The sequence below is a fragment of the Pseudophryne corroboree genome, chromosome 7 (assembly GCF_028390025.1).
Source record: "Pseudophryne corroboree isolate aPseCor3 chromosome 7, aPseCor3.hap2, whole genome shotgun sequence".
Taxonomy (NCBI): domain Eukaryota; kingdom Metazoa; phylum Chordata; class Amphibia; order Anura; family Myobatrachidae; genus Pseudophryne; species Pseudophryne corroboree.
The window spans coordinates 53,990,391-54,003,732 of NC_086450.1; the positions used below are offsets into that span (position 1 = coordinate 53,990,391).

General features: G+C 43.9%; 1 protein-coding gene across 1 annotated transcript in view; it reads left to right on the plus strand.

Annotated features, from left to right (window-relative positions):
• LOC134943358 (putative methyltransferase DDB_G0268948) overlaps positions 1 to 13,342 on the plus strand; it is an 87,553-nt gene that overhangs the window by 13,285 nt on the left and 60,926 nt on the right. The window contains exons 2-3 of the mRNA XM_063932247.1: positions 4,507 to 4,670; positions 4,759 to 4,972. Of these exons, the coding sequence (XP_063788317.1) occupies positions 4,507 to 4,670; positions 4,759 to 4,972 (378 nt within the window). The remainder of the gene's footprint in view (positions 1 to 4,506; positions 4,671 to 4,758; positions 4,973 to 13,342) is intronic.

The following is a 13,342-nucleotide window of genomic DNA, read 5'->3' on the forward strand; positions in this document are numbered from 1 at the left end:
TTGTCCAGTCTAGTCTGTCTAGCCTGAAATCCACCTGTGCCAACTATGCAAGCCCTGCAGGCATCTCTCTCAGCCCTGAACTCTGCTTTCAGTGCCTTGAAACCTGAGTGGCTGGAAGTTTTGCAGCAATCCTTAAAGCAACTGCAAAACTTTCTGACCAAAATTTTGCTTATCTTGCCCGAATTTGTTAAGAGTTCATCTACCTCTAAAGAGACTCTTGCTCACAATATTGTGACAAGAGAATCCTCAGATTTGGTTGAAGAGAAAAGGTTTAAAACTTTCCTGTGGCTCAGGCTCTCAAAAGAGGAGCATCAGCGTCACAGAAACTTGAATTTATGCCTATATTGTGGGCGTTTAGGCCACTATCTGCAGACCTGTGAGTTGCGCAAGACTAAATGTGGTGACAAGGTCTGCCCTCTGGCCAAATTGAGTCAGGAATCAAGACATACTTCTGTCTCAACTGTGGCATAGGTACTTGTCATGAAACCCACACTAAAAAGCACTCAGTCCTATAATTGTGGTCCTTGTGCTAGGGAGCCCCATTATAAATTCAGGAATCAAAGGAGAATGTTTCTATAATTTTTTGACTTTCCTGTTGAATCAGAGTTGCAAACCCCAGTAGTGTAATCTCAGGGTCCTGAAGCGGTGCCTGATGCCCAGGGTCTAGGAGCAGTGCCCAATGCCCAGGGTCTAGGAGCGGTGCCTGATGCCCAGGGTCTAGGAGCAGTGCCTCATGCCCAGGGTCTAGGAGCGGAGCCTGTTGCCCAGGGTCTAGGAGTGGTGCCCGATGCCCAGGGTCCCGAAGCAGTGCCCGATGCCCAGGGTCCTGAAGCAGTTCCTGATGCTCAGGGTCCTGGAGCGGTGCCCAATGCTCAGGGTCCTGGTGCGGTGCCAGATGCTTAGGGTCCCGGTGCCCGATGCTCAGGGTCCTGGATTGGTGCCTGATGCTCAGGGTCCTGGATCGGTGCCTGATGCTCAGGGTCCTGGATCGGTGCCTGATGCTCAGGGTCCTGGAGCAGTGCCCGATGCTCAGGGTCTAGGAGCGGTACCCAATGCTCAGGGTCCAAGAGGGGCTTCAGAAATAATGGTTCAGGTGTTAATCCCAGAAGGGGTCTCAGAAGCTGTTACCCCAGTTAGGGACTTGAAAGGCGTAACCCCAGAAAGGGTAACTAAAGCCATAGATCCAGAAGGGAACCCGTGCAGCCCAACCCCAGAAGAGGTTTTTGAAGCAATATCCCCAGGTGGGGTCTCAAGAGATACAGCCCCAGGAGGGGTTCTAGAGGTCGCTTCCCCAGGAAGGGACTCAAGAGGCATAACTTTAGTTGAGGTTCTGAAGGTCATAGCTTCAGAAAAAGTCCAGAAGGCCATAACCCCGGCAGAAGCCTTGATAATTATTGACCCAGAGAGGGAGTCTGAAGGTCTGGCCCCGGAGAGGGAGTACGATGGTCCAGCCCCAGAGAGAGAGTCCGATGGTCCGGTCCCATAGAGGGAGTCCCATGGTCCGGCCCCAGAGAGAGAATCTGATGGTCTGGCCTCTGTGAAAAAGTCAGATGATCTGTTCCCGGTGAGAGAGTCTGACAATCTGGTCCCAGCGAGAGTCTTAGGTGCTGACCCCAGAGGGGGTTCCAAAGGCCACTGCCCCCAGAGGGGGTTCCGAAGGCAACTGCCCCGTAGGGTGTTCTGAAGGCCACTACCCCAGAGTGGGTTCCGAAGACCACTACCCTGGAGGGGGTTCCGAAGGCCACTGCCCCAGGAGAGGGCTCAGAGTGTCCAGCCCCAGGAGGGGGCTCAGAGTGTCCAGCCTGAGAATGTCTAGATTATTTCTAATAAATACTTAAAATGCCAGCGTTAATATATGCTGCAGACACAAGGCGCATCTTATTACCATATTTGATAGAAGTGCGCTGTACATCGCAAACACTACATCCCTCAAGAGAAAACAAGCATGCGCACACATAGGTTGAGGTCCAACGCTCAGCGATGTATATATTTGATATTAAAAGGGTATGCATACAATATAACATTAAAACCAAAGAAAACCACTGCTTAAAGTGCCTAGGATAAAAAATGCAAATAGAAATAGCGCCAAAGCGCTGCCAGAAAAAGGCACTGTGTAGATGCCTTTAAGGAATCAAGCAATAAAGAAAAAAGAAAAAGGCTGCGCTTATGGTGTTATAATAAACCATACATGTGGAGAACTGATAATATCTTAATATAAAGGTTATTTATTTGCTATAATAAAACAATAAAAAACCGTGGGGGTCATTCCGAGTTGATCGCTCGTTGTTTTTTTTTTTCGCAACGGAGCGATCAATCGCTAACGCGCATGCGCAATGTCCGCAGTAAATTTGCTATGTAGTTAGGATTTTTACGCACGGCTTTTTCATCGTTCTGGTGATCGTAATATGATTGACAGGAAGTGGGTGTTACTGGGCGGAAACTGGACGTTTTATGGGTGTGTGCGGAAAAACGCTACCGTTTCTGGGAAAAACGCGGGAGTGGCTGGAGAAACGGAGGAGTGTCTGGGCGAATGCTGGGTGTGTTTGTGATATCAAACCAGGAACGAAACTGACTGAACTGATCGCAGATGCCGAGTAAGTCTGGAGCTACTCAGAAACTGCTAAGAGGTGTGTAATCGCAATTTTGAGAATCTTTCGTTCGCAATTTTAAGAAGCTAAGATTCACTCCCAGTAGGCGGTGACTTAGCATGTGCAATGCTGCTAAAAGCAGCTTGCGTGCGATCAACTCGGAATGACCCCCCATGTATGCAATATGTCAATAAATAAAGGAAAAATATATATGTACTCTGAGACACCATAAGTATTTTCAATAAAAAATATCCACAGGATAAGATAACATCTCTTTTATGTAGTGTTAACTCAATACAATTTACAATGGTAATATTGGGGGTAATTCCAAGTTGATCGCAGCAGGAATTCTGTTAGCAACTGGGCAAAACCATGTGCACTGCAGGTGTGGCAGATATAACATTTGCAGAGAGAGTTAGATTTGGGTGGGTTATTTTATTTCTGTGCAGGGTAAATACTGGCTGCTTTATTTTTACACTGCAAATTAGATTGCAGATTGAACTCACCACACCCAAATCTAACTCTCTCTGCACATGTTATATCTGCCTCCCCTGCAGTGCACATGGTTTTGCCCAGTTGCTAACAGAATTTCTGCTGCGATCAACTCAGAATTAGCCCCATTGTTCAGAGATTGTGGCACTGATGTATCTAATCAGTTATAATGTATCACTCCAGGGATTTCCCTCTATATGAGCAGTAGAGGAAACTTCAAAGTCTGTGTAAGTGCAGAGGCAACATGCACTTAATCATTAATAAATAATGGAAGTCCCAGTCAACAAATTAATGTAAGAATTAGCATGTGGATACAATATTACCTCTCCTGGGCTGGCGACACCAAGCATCCTCGGTGGAGTCCTCTAAGGTGCCCGATGATATAATAATAAGGGAGAGGAACAGAGCACAATTGGACTGACTAAAGCTGCTCCTTATATTCACCTGTGGGCTGGTGTAAATCCGTTATGATGCCCACAAAAGGAAGAAGTGATGTACAGAGACGCTGATTGGAGCAGCTGGTAGCCGCTAATAGCGGAGAAGCACTGTGCGGTAGCGTTAGCTGGATCCACTTATAGCAGAGAAGTGCCGTGCAGTAGTGCTGGCCGGAGTCGCTAATAGTAGAGAGAAGCTATACAGTCGTGCTGACTGGAGCCGCTGTTGATAACAGTGAAAGTCCTGTGATGGAAGATGGAATGATCCACATAAGTGATGGTAACCGCTAATAGCGGATGACAATGCTATCTACTAGCGCTGACTGGAGCCGCCTCTAATCTTGGGAAGAGTCCACTGGTGGAGACGGGAAACGTCTCCATAGGTGATCAGTGCCGGTGGATGAATTACACACTTCACGAGCAGCGTGAGCCTGGGAGCAACTTGATAGCGACGATACTCAGGCGCTGGAACCTTGCCCAGTGCCTCCTTTTGAATTGCCCGCCCTGGCTCTGGTTGGAGGAAGCTTCGGGTCGCGCCATTGGCCCACACCACCCACATGGACGCCAGGCACAATGGCGGCGCCCGCGGCCCGGAGGGACGCACACTGATAGCCGGAAACCACCGGAGACCGCCTCGGAGACCCAGCGCGCAGCGGAGAGGTAAGCACGGCGGCCGCCTCACCCGCCCTGTGATACAGTGACTCACTTACCGCTTAGTTTAAGCATATATTCTTTGGAGTAAAATACATTTCTTAATTTTCATTTTACAGTATGTTATATGTGATGTTTTTCTTTGTATGTGGTTATAGTACTTTTTGATTTTAATGAATAAAATGAAACTTTTAGTAATAACAAGAGTGCCCCCCAAAAAAGAGAGTCTCTTTTTCCCTACATATGGATGGCATTTTATCTCACTCCAAGTTTTAGTACAGTACATCTGCCCCATGGAGAGCAACAGATCTGTATTTAATGTACTCTGCCACTCTTCTTAGCAGAAAGGTCAATCTCCTGAAATGGCGCTGGATGTTGGCTGTGGGACAGGCCGGTACACTTTGCCTCTAGCTCCTCACTTCAAGAAGGTTCTGGGAATAGACACCGGTAAATCTCAAATAAATTTGGCCAGAAGATGTACTTCAGCAAATAATGTGTCCTACATGTAAGTGTCATACAGGCATTCAACCATCCAGATATTACAAACTATAACAAAACTAGACCGCATCAATGACATCACAAATTCTATCTAGCATAGGGCAAGCTGAGAAGTTACCACTGAAAGATGCCTCTGTGGACCTGGTGCATGCCGGTCTCGCTGCTCATTGGTTCGAGGTTGACAAATTTGTCCATGAAGCAACTAGAGTGCTCAAGGCCAATGGCTGCCTTGCTGACCATGCTTTCCATCCATCCACTGAGATTGAATCTGGTGATCTGTCAGGAGCTCTTACAGCACTTATGAAAGAGGTAAGGCTGCACCTAAAAAATCAATTGATTGGAAAAAAGACAATTTAAGTAGAATGCATCATCCATTAAGCCATGTTTATGAATACACTTACAGGTGGTCTATTCAGAGTTTCTGTCTATCATTCATGTAAATTATGTTTTACTGATGTAGTAAGCCTTGAAGAGAGATAAAGTGGAGAGAGAAACTACCAACCAATCAGATCCTGTCACTTTTAAAATTTAAAGTTATATTAGTATATGTCAAAGATTACACAGACATAGGATGGGAAGAGGGTGCAGAAATAAAAAAGGGAGGGAAAAGGATGATAAAGGCCCATTGCTTAATACTTATCTGGCTGAGGAAGTAGTCCGTGAGTGATAAAAAAAATTTACTAATAAATCTCCTGGTCCAGATGAACTTCATCCTAGGGTTTTGATGGAGCTAAATGCTGAAATAGCAAGGCCACTGTATCTGAGTTTCACTGATTCACTTACATCAGGCATGGTTCCAAAGGACTAGCCTATAGCGGGTGTTGTCCCAATATTTAAAAAGGGTATTAAACTTCATCCTGGTAAATATAGACCAGTTAGTCTGACATCAATAGTGGGGAAACTATTGGAAAGTATACTAAGGGACAGCGTACAGGATTACTTGGAGAACTCCCATGCTATTAACAAGAACCAGCATGGTTTTGTGAGAAATAGGTCATGCCAAACTAATTTGATTAGCTTCTATGAGATACTAAGCTACAATCTCGAGCAGGGTAACGCAGTAGATGTGGTCTATCTAGATTTTGCAAAAGCTTTCGACACAGTGCCTCACAGGATGCTGATTTTAAAATTTAGGGAGCTTGGTATAGGAGACACTATTTGTACATGGGTGAGTAATTGGCTTGATAACAGGAAACAAAAAGTGGTGGTTAATGGGATGTTTTTCACCTTGGCTAAAGTAATCAGTGGAATACCGCAGGGTTCTGTGCTGCGGCCACTATTGTTTAACATATTTATAAATGATCTAGGAGAAGGACTAGAAAGCACAGTGTCAATTTTGGCAGACGATACTAAAATATGTAGGGTATTCAAGTAACATGTGGATATGGAGTCTCTTCAGAGTGAGTTATTTAAACTGTAAGTTTGGCAACAAATGGTGTATGAGGTTTAATGTGGAAAAATTTTATTCACTTTGGGACTAAGGATAAACATGCAACCTACCAATTAAATGGGTAAAATATAGGGTAAATGGTATTAGAGAAAGATTTGGGGGTGTTCATTGATAATATATTTAGCAGCAACACAAAATGTCAAAGTGTAGCAACAAAAGCAAATAAGGTGTTAGCATGCATGAAAAGGGGAATTGAGACAAGGGATGAGAGTGTAATCCTGCCACTGTACAAGTCGATGGTACGGCCGCATTTTGAGTATTGTGTACAGTTCTGGGCACCACACTATAAAAGAGACATATTAGAACTTGAAAAGATTCAGAGACGAACTACCACATTGATTAAGGGGTTGGAGACACTGGAATTTGAGGAGAAGCTTCCTAGGTTAGATATGTTTACACTAGACATGAGATGACTAAGAGGAGATGTGATTAATATTTACAAATATATAAAGGGACAATATGTGGAGCTTTCCGGTGATTTGTTTATTAAGAGTCCTCTGCACAAAACGCGTGGACACCCGCTAAGGCTTGAGGAGAGAAAATTTCATACTCGGTGCAGGAAGGGATTCTTCACTGTGAGGGCAATAAGAATATGGAATACACTGCCAGAGAAGGTTATAATGGCGGACTCAGTCAATGCGTTTAAAAATAGGGTAGATAAATTTATAACGGAAAAAGATATACAGGTTGAGTATCCCATATCCAAATATTCCGAAATACAGACTATTCCGAAATACAGAATTTTTTGAGTGAGAGCGAGATAGTGAAACCTTTGTTTTCTGATGGCTCAATGTATACAAACTTTGTTTAATACACAAAGTTATTAAAATATTGTATTAAATGACCTTCAGGCTGTGTGTATTAGGTGTATATGAAACTTAAATAAATTGTGTGAATGTACACACACTTTGTTTAATGCACAAAGTTATTTAAAATATTGGCTAAAATTACCTTTAGGCTGTGTGTATAAGGTGCATATGAAACATAAATGTTAGAAAATAAATACAATAAAAAGAAAGTATGTACAAATACATTATTATATTTTATGGTATGCAATTATTCCAAGATACAACACAACTTTAATCTGCTGGCTATAACAGAAACATGGCTCACACAATCAGACACTGCATCCCCTGCAGCACTGTCACACGGTGGTTTCCACTTCACACACACACACACACACACACACACACACACACACACACACACACACACACACACACACACACACACACACACACACACATCTAGGCCTAATAATAGTAAAGGTGGCGGGGTTGGAATCTTACTGTCACAGTTTTTCACATACACTGTTCTACCTCAGGTTCCATCACTTGCATTCACATCATTTGAAGTTCACTCTATCAGGATTTTCATCCCCTTCTCTCTGCGTGTTGCAGCTATCTATCGCCCTCCTGGGCAACCTAAACAACAATTTCTAGAAGATTTTTCTGCCTGGCTCCCACACTTCTTATCCTCTGATATCTCCACCATCATTATGGGTGATTTCAATATAGCTCTTGACAGTCCACAGTCTGTTCATGCATCCAAACTCCTCTCTCTAACCTCCTCTCTTGGCCTAACCCAATGGTCCAACTCCTCTACTCACCAGGAGGGCCACTGCCTTGATCTTGTGTTCTCCAGGCTCTGCTCAGTTTCCGAATTCATTAACAGTCCTTTCCCTCTCTCTGATCACAACCTGATCACCTTCACAATCTCTATTACTTTAAATTCTAGAACACTGAAACCAAGCCTCCTCTAACCCGTAGAAATACTAATAATATAATTTTTTAACAGCTTTCCACTTCTCTGCAACAACTACTCTCACCAATCTCTACATTCACCACACCTGACACTGCTGTATCCCACCTGCACCAGACCCTAGAGATTGCCCTTGATGAAGTGGCTCCAGCTACCCATCACACTCCACGTAGGCTTAGATGCCAACCATGGCACTCTAAATCAACAAGACACCTATAAAAACTGTCACATAAAGTAGAACGTCAGTGGCGGAAAGCTCTGAATCCAAGTGACTTTCTCACATATAAGACTACCTACCACTCCTATCATCAGGCCCTGGAAACTGCCAAACAAACCTATTTCCAAACTCTCATCTCTTATCATGCCACCAACCCCAAGCGACTTTTTAATACATTTAAATCACTTCTTTACCCTCCATCACCTCCCCCACTAGCTACTATCAGTGCACAAGAACTTTCTTCCTACTTCAAGGATGAGATTGATAAAATCCGAAATGAAATGGTATGCTCTAACTCAGCCAATGGCCTGCTCAATTCCCTACCTGAACCCTCTGGCACTTTCTCTTAATTTGATCCCACAAGTGTAGATGAAGTATCAACATTATTTTCATCCTCCTACTCCACTACCTCTCCTCTTGATCCTATACCCTCACAGGTCAGTAAAACTTTGTCTCCTGTGCTTATCCCAACCTTAACTAAAATCTGTAATGTCTCTCTCTACTGGTATCTTCCCTTCTCTGTTTAAACATGCAGTGATTACTCCCATTCTAAAAAAACACAACTCTGACCCTAACTACCGTCCCATTTCTCAGCTACCCAGTCCCTCCAAGCTACTTGAGAGACTTGCCTACTCTCGCCTTACACACTTTCTTAACTCCCACAACTTATTGGACCCACTTCAGTCAGGCTTTCGTGCCCAACACTCCACAGAGACGGCACTGACCAAAGTAGTGAATGATCTAGTCACTGCTAGATCAAAATGCCATTACACACTACTTATTCTTCTAGATCTCTCTGCTGTTTTGACACTGTTGACCACTCTCTACTCATACTAACACTACAATCCCTAGGTCTTCAGGACACAGCCCTTACTTGGTTCTCATCCTACCTATCTAATTGCTCTTTCAGTGTTCACTTCTCTGATTCTACCTCCTCTTCTCTACCTCTATCAGTTGGAGTACCGCAAGGCTCAGTCTTAGGCCCTCTGCTTTTCTCAATCTATACCTCCTCTCTTGGTAAACTAATCAGCTCCGTCGGATTTCAGTATCATTTGTACACTGATGATACTCAAATCTACCTATCCTCCCCAGATTTGTCACCATCTGTATTGGCTCGTGTCACTGGATGCCTGTCTGCCATTTCATCTTGGATGTCATCTCGCCACCTCAAACTCAACATTTTCAAAACAGAATTATTTTCCCACCAGCTAAGAGTAGTTACCAACCTGATATCTCCATAACTATTGACAATGCAACTATCCACCTTACCCCACAAGCTTGTTGCCTAGGTGTCACCCTTGACTCTGAACTGTCCTTTGTTTCACACATACAATCTGTCTCTAAATCATGTTAGATGCACCCTAAAAACATATCCAAAATACGCCCTTATCTTACACAAGACACTGCAAAAACTCTAATCCATGCACTCATCATCTCCCGCATTGATTATTGTAATAGTCTCCTTACTGGTTTTCCCAAACATAGGCTCTCACCACTTCAATCCATTTTAATTGCAGCTGAGAGGCTAATCTTCCTCGCCAGACATTCTTCATCTGCTGATCCACTCTGTCAGTCCCTCCATTGGTTAACGGTATTCTACCGTGTCAAATATAAAATACTTTTACTTACATACAAGGTTATTAACCAAACTGCACCATCATACATCTCCTCACTCAAAACATCTCCCTACCAGACCTTTCCACTTTGCACAAGATCTGTGTCTCTCATCCACATGTATTACCTGTTCCCACTCAAAATTACAGGACTTTACCTGGGCTTCACCCACTCCGTGGAATGCCTTCCCACGCACAATAAGACTCTCCTCTAGTCTCCAAACCTTTAAACGTTCCCTCAAAACTCATCTCTTCAGACAAGCCTACCAAATTTCAGACCCACCCACATAACCTTTAATGCTTCCCTATCCAGTTACATCCCCACTGTACAGTCCACATAACCTCACATTTTGTCTTCCAACATTGCTGGGTGATCATATCATACAACCCATTAAGAACCTAGCAATCTGGGGAACCATTATGTAACAGGTAGCATCTATCCTTGTGTATCAATGCCTATTTCCCTATAGATTGTAAGCTTGCGAGCAGGGCCTTCCTACCTCTGTCTGTCTGTCTTTGCCCAGTTTTGTTCTATAACTGTTGTTCTAATTGTAAAGCGAACGGAATATGCTGCGCTATATAAGAAACTGCTAATAAATAATAATAAATAAATACCAAGAGTGCACAGAGACAGTCTCCCATTCATAGAATAGGAGAGCTTCTCCGTCTGGGCTAGCGCGCCCACCTGGATGGAGACGCTTTCCCATTTTAGTGAATGGGACGCGTCTCCATCATGGGCACTCGCGCCCAGCCGGGGATGGATACGTCTGAGTCCTAGGCATGTCTAGGCGGGCGCGCCTAGGCACAGACAGAGCCATAACTAGCGTGGCTCCATCTGTACATCATACCAACCAACAAATTCACATTAACAGTGAACCACCTTGTAGCTAATATTTAGAGCAGAGGTTCCCAAACCCGGTCCTCAAGGCACCCCAACAGTCCAGGTTTTAGGTATAGCCATGGCTCAACACAGATGGTTTAAGCAAATTGACTAAGGTGCTAATTAAGCCACCTGTGGCCAGGAATGGATACATTTAAAACTAAGACCATTGGGGTGCCTTGAGGGCTGCATTTGGGAACCTCTGAAATAGAGGGATTGTTATATTTTGTAATTGCTCCAAGCAGACAATTTTGTTAGGAGGGGAGCCCTCGCCAGGGAGCTAGAGTAAGGGGCACCTGGTATTTCAAATTCAAAGTGAGATTGCACAGCGATTTCGACCTTGGTAAATGAAGAAATTAAAGGCGTATGCCAATTTCATGCTAGGAGAAGCTTTACAGAAGCTAATACAGTATATGACCCATTACATATCTGTCAGAGGGAGAAATAATTTCCGGTAGCAAGTGTAGTAAACCTAATTTTGGGTTAGGATTAGAAATGATCGGGTTCGGTTCGTCGAGATCCGAACCCTCTCCTACTTCACGTGGTTTATATGGGTCTGAGACAGCCTTGGTTCTTCCTGCCTTACTCGCAAAACCCAAATGAGGCAAAACATCATCATCCCGCTGTCAGATTCTCGCGGGATTCGTATTCCATATAAAGAGCAACACGTCGCCGACATTTTCACTCGTGCATTGTACATTGAGCGGAAAGGACATGACTACGTTCTCTGCCTGAATAGCCCAATATCAGCTAAATATCAGCTCAATATCTGTGCTCAGTATCAGTACTGCATTGTGGTGACCAGTATACTACAGTTCAATTGTCCATTGCTGTATCTAGCTGCTCTGTGTCAGTTCTAGTATCCTAAACAATGCTCAATATCTGTGCTCAGTATCAGTGCTGCGTTGTGGTGACCAGTATATAGTAGTACAGTACAGTAGTCCATTGCTGTATCTTGCTGCTCCGTGTCAGTTCTAGTATCCTGAACAGTGCTCAATATCTGTGCTCAGTATCAGTGCTGCATTGTGGTGACAGTATATAGTAGTACAGTACAGTAGTCCATTGCTGTATCTTGCTGCTCCGTGTCAGTTCTAGTATCCTGAACAGCGCTCAATATCTGTGCTCAGTATCAGTGCTGCATTGTGGTGACCAGTCTATATAGTAGTACAGTACAGTAGTCCATTGCTGTATCTTGCTGCTCTGTGTCAGTTTTAGTATCCTGAACAGTGCTCAACATCTGTGCTCAGTATCAGTGTTGCATTGTGGTGACCCGGATATAGTAGTACAGTACAGTAGTCCATTGCTGTTTCTTGCTGTTCCATGTCAGTTCTAGTATCCTGAACAGTGCTCAATATCTGTGCTCAGTATCAGTGCTGCATTGTGGTGACCAGTATATATAGTAGTACAGTACAGTAGTCCATTGCTGTATCTTGCTGCTCTGTATCAGTTATAGTATCCCGAACAGTGCCCAATATCTGTGCTCAGTATCAGTGCTGCATTGTGGTGACCAGAATATAGTAGTATAGTACAGTAGCCATTGTTGTATCTTGCTGCTCCATGTCAGTTCTAGTATCCTCTATAGTGCCCAATATCTGTGCTCAGTATCAGTGCTGCATTGTGGTGACCAGTATATAGTAGTACAGTACAGTAGTCCATTGCTGTATCTTGCTGCTCCGTGTCAGTTCTAGTATCCTGAACAGTGCTCAATATCTGTGCTCAGTATCAGTACTGCATTGTGGTGACCAGTATATAGTAGTACAGTACAGTAGTCCATTGCTGTATCTTGCTGCTCTGTATCAGTTCTAGTATCCTGAACAGTGCTCAATATCTGTGCTCAGTAACAGTGCTGCATTGTGGTGACCAGTATATAGTAGTACAGTACAGTAGTCCATTGCTGTATCTTGCTGCTTCGTGTCAGTTCTAGTATCCTGAACAGTGCTCAACATCTGTGCTCAGTATCAGTGTTGCATTGTGGTGACCCGTATATTGTAGTACAGTACAGTAGTCCATTGCTGTTTCTTGCTGCTCCGTGTCAGTTCTAGTATCCTGACAGTGCCCAGTATCTGTGCTCAGTATCAGTGCTGCATTGTGGTGACCCGTATATAATAGTACAGTACAGTAGTCCATTGCTGTATCTTGCTGCTCCGTGTCAGTTCTAGTATCCTGGACAGTGCCCAGTATCTGTGCTCAGTATCAGTGCTGCATTGTGGTGACCCGTATATAATAGTACAGTACAGTAGTCCATTGCTGTATCTTGCTGCTCCGTGTCAGTTCTAGTATCCTGGACAGTGCCCAATATCTGTGCTCAGTATCAGTGCTGCATTGTGGTGACCAGTATATACTAGTACAGTACAGTAGTCCATTGCTGTATCTTGCTGATCCGTGTCAGTTCTAGTATCCTGAACAGTGCTCAATATCTGTGCTCAGTATCAGTGCTGCATTGTGGTGACCAGTATGTAGTAGTACAGTACAGTAGTCCATTGCTGTATCTTGCTGCTCTGTGTCAGTTCTAGTATCCTGAACAGTGCTCAATATCTGTGCTCAGTAACAGTGCTTCATTGTGGTGACCAGTATATAGTAGTACAGTACAGTAGTCCATTGCTGTATCTTGCTGCTCTGTGTCACTTCTAGTGTCCTGAACAGTGCTCAATATCTGTGCTCAGTATCAGTGCTGCATTGTGGTGACCAGTATATAGTAGTACAGTATAGTAGTCCATTGCTGAATCTTGCTACTGTGTCAGCTCTAGTATCCTGAACA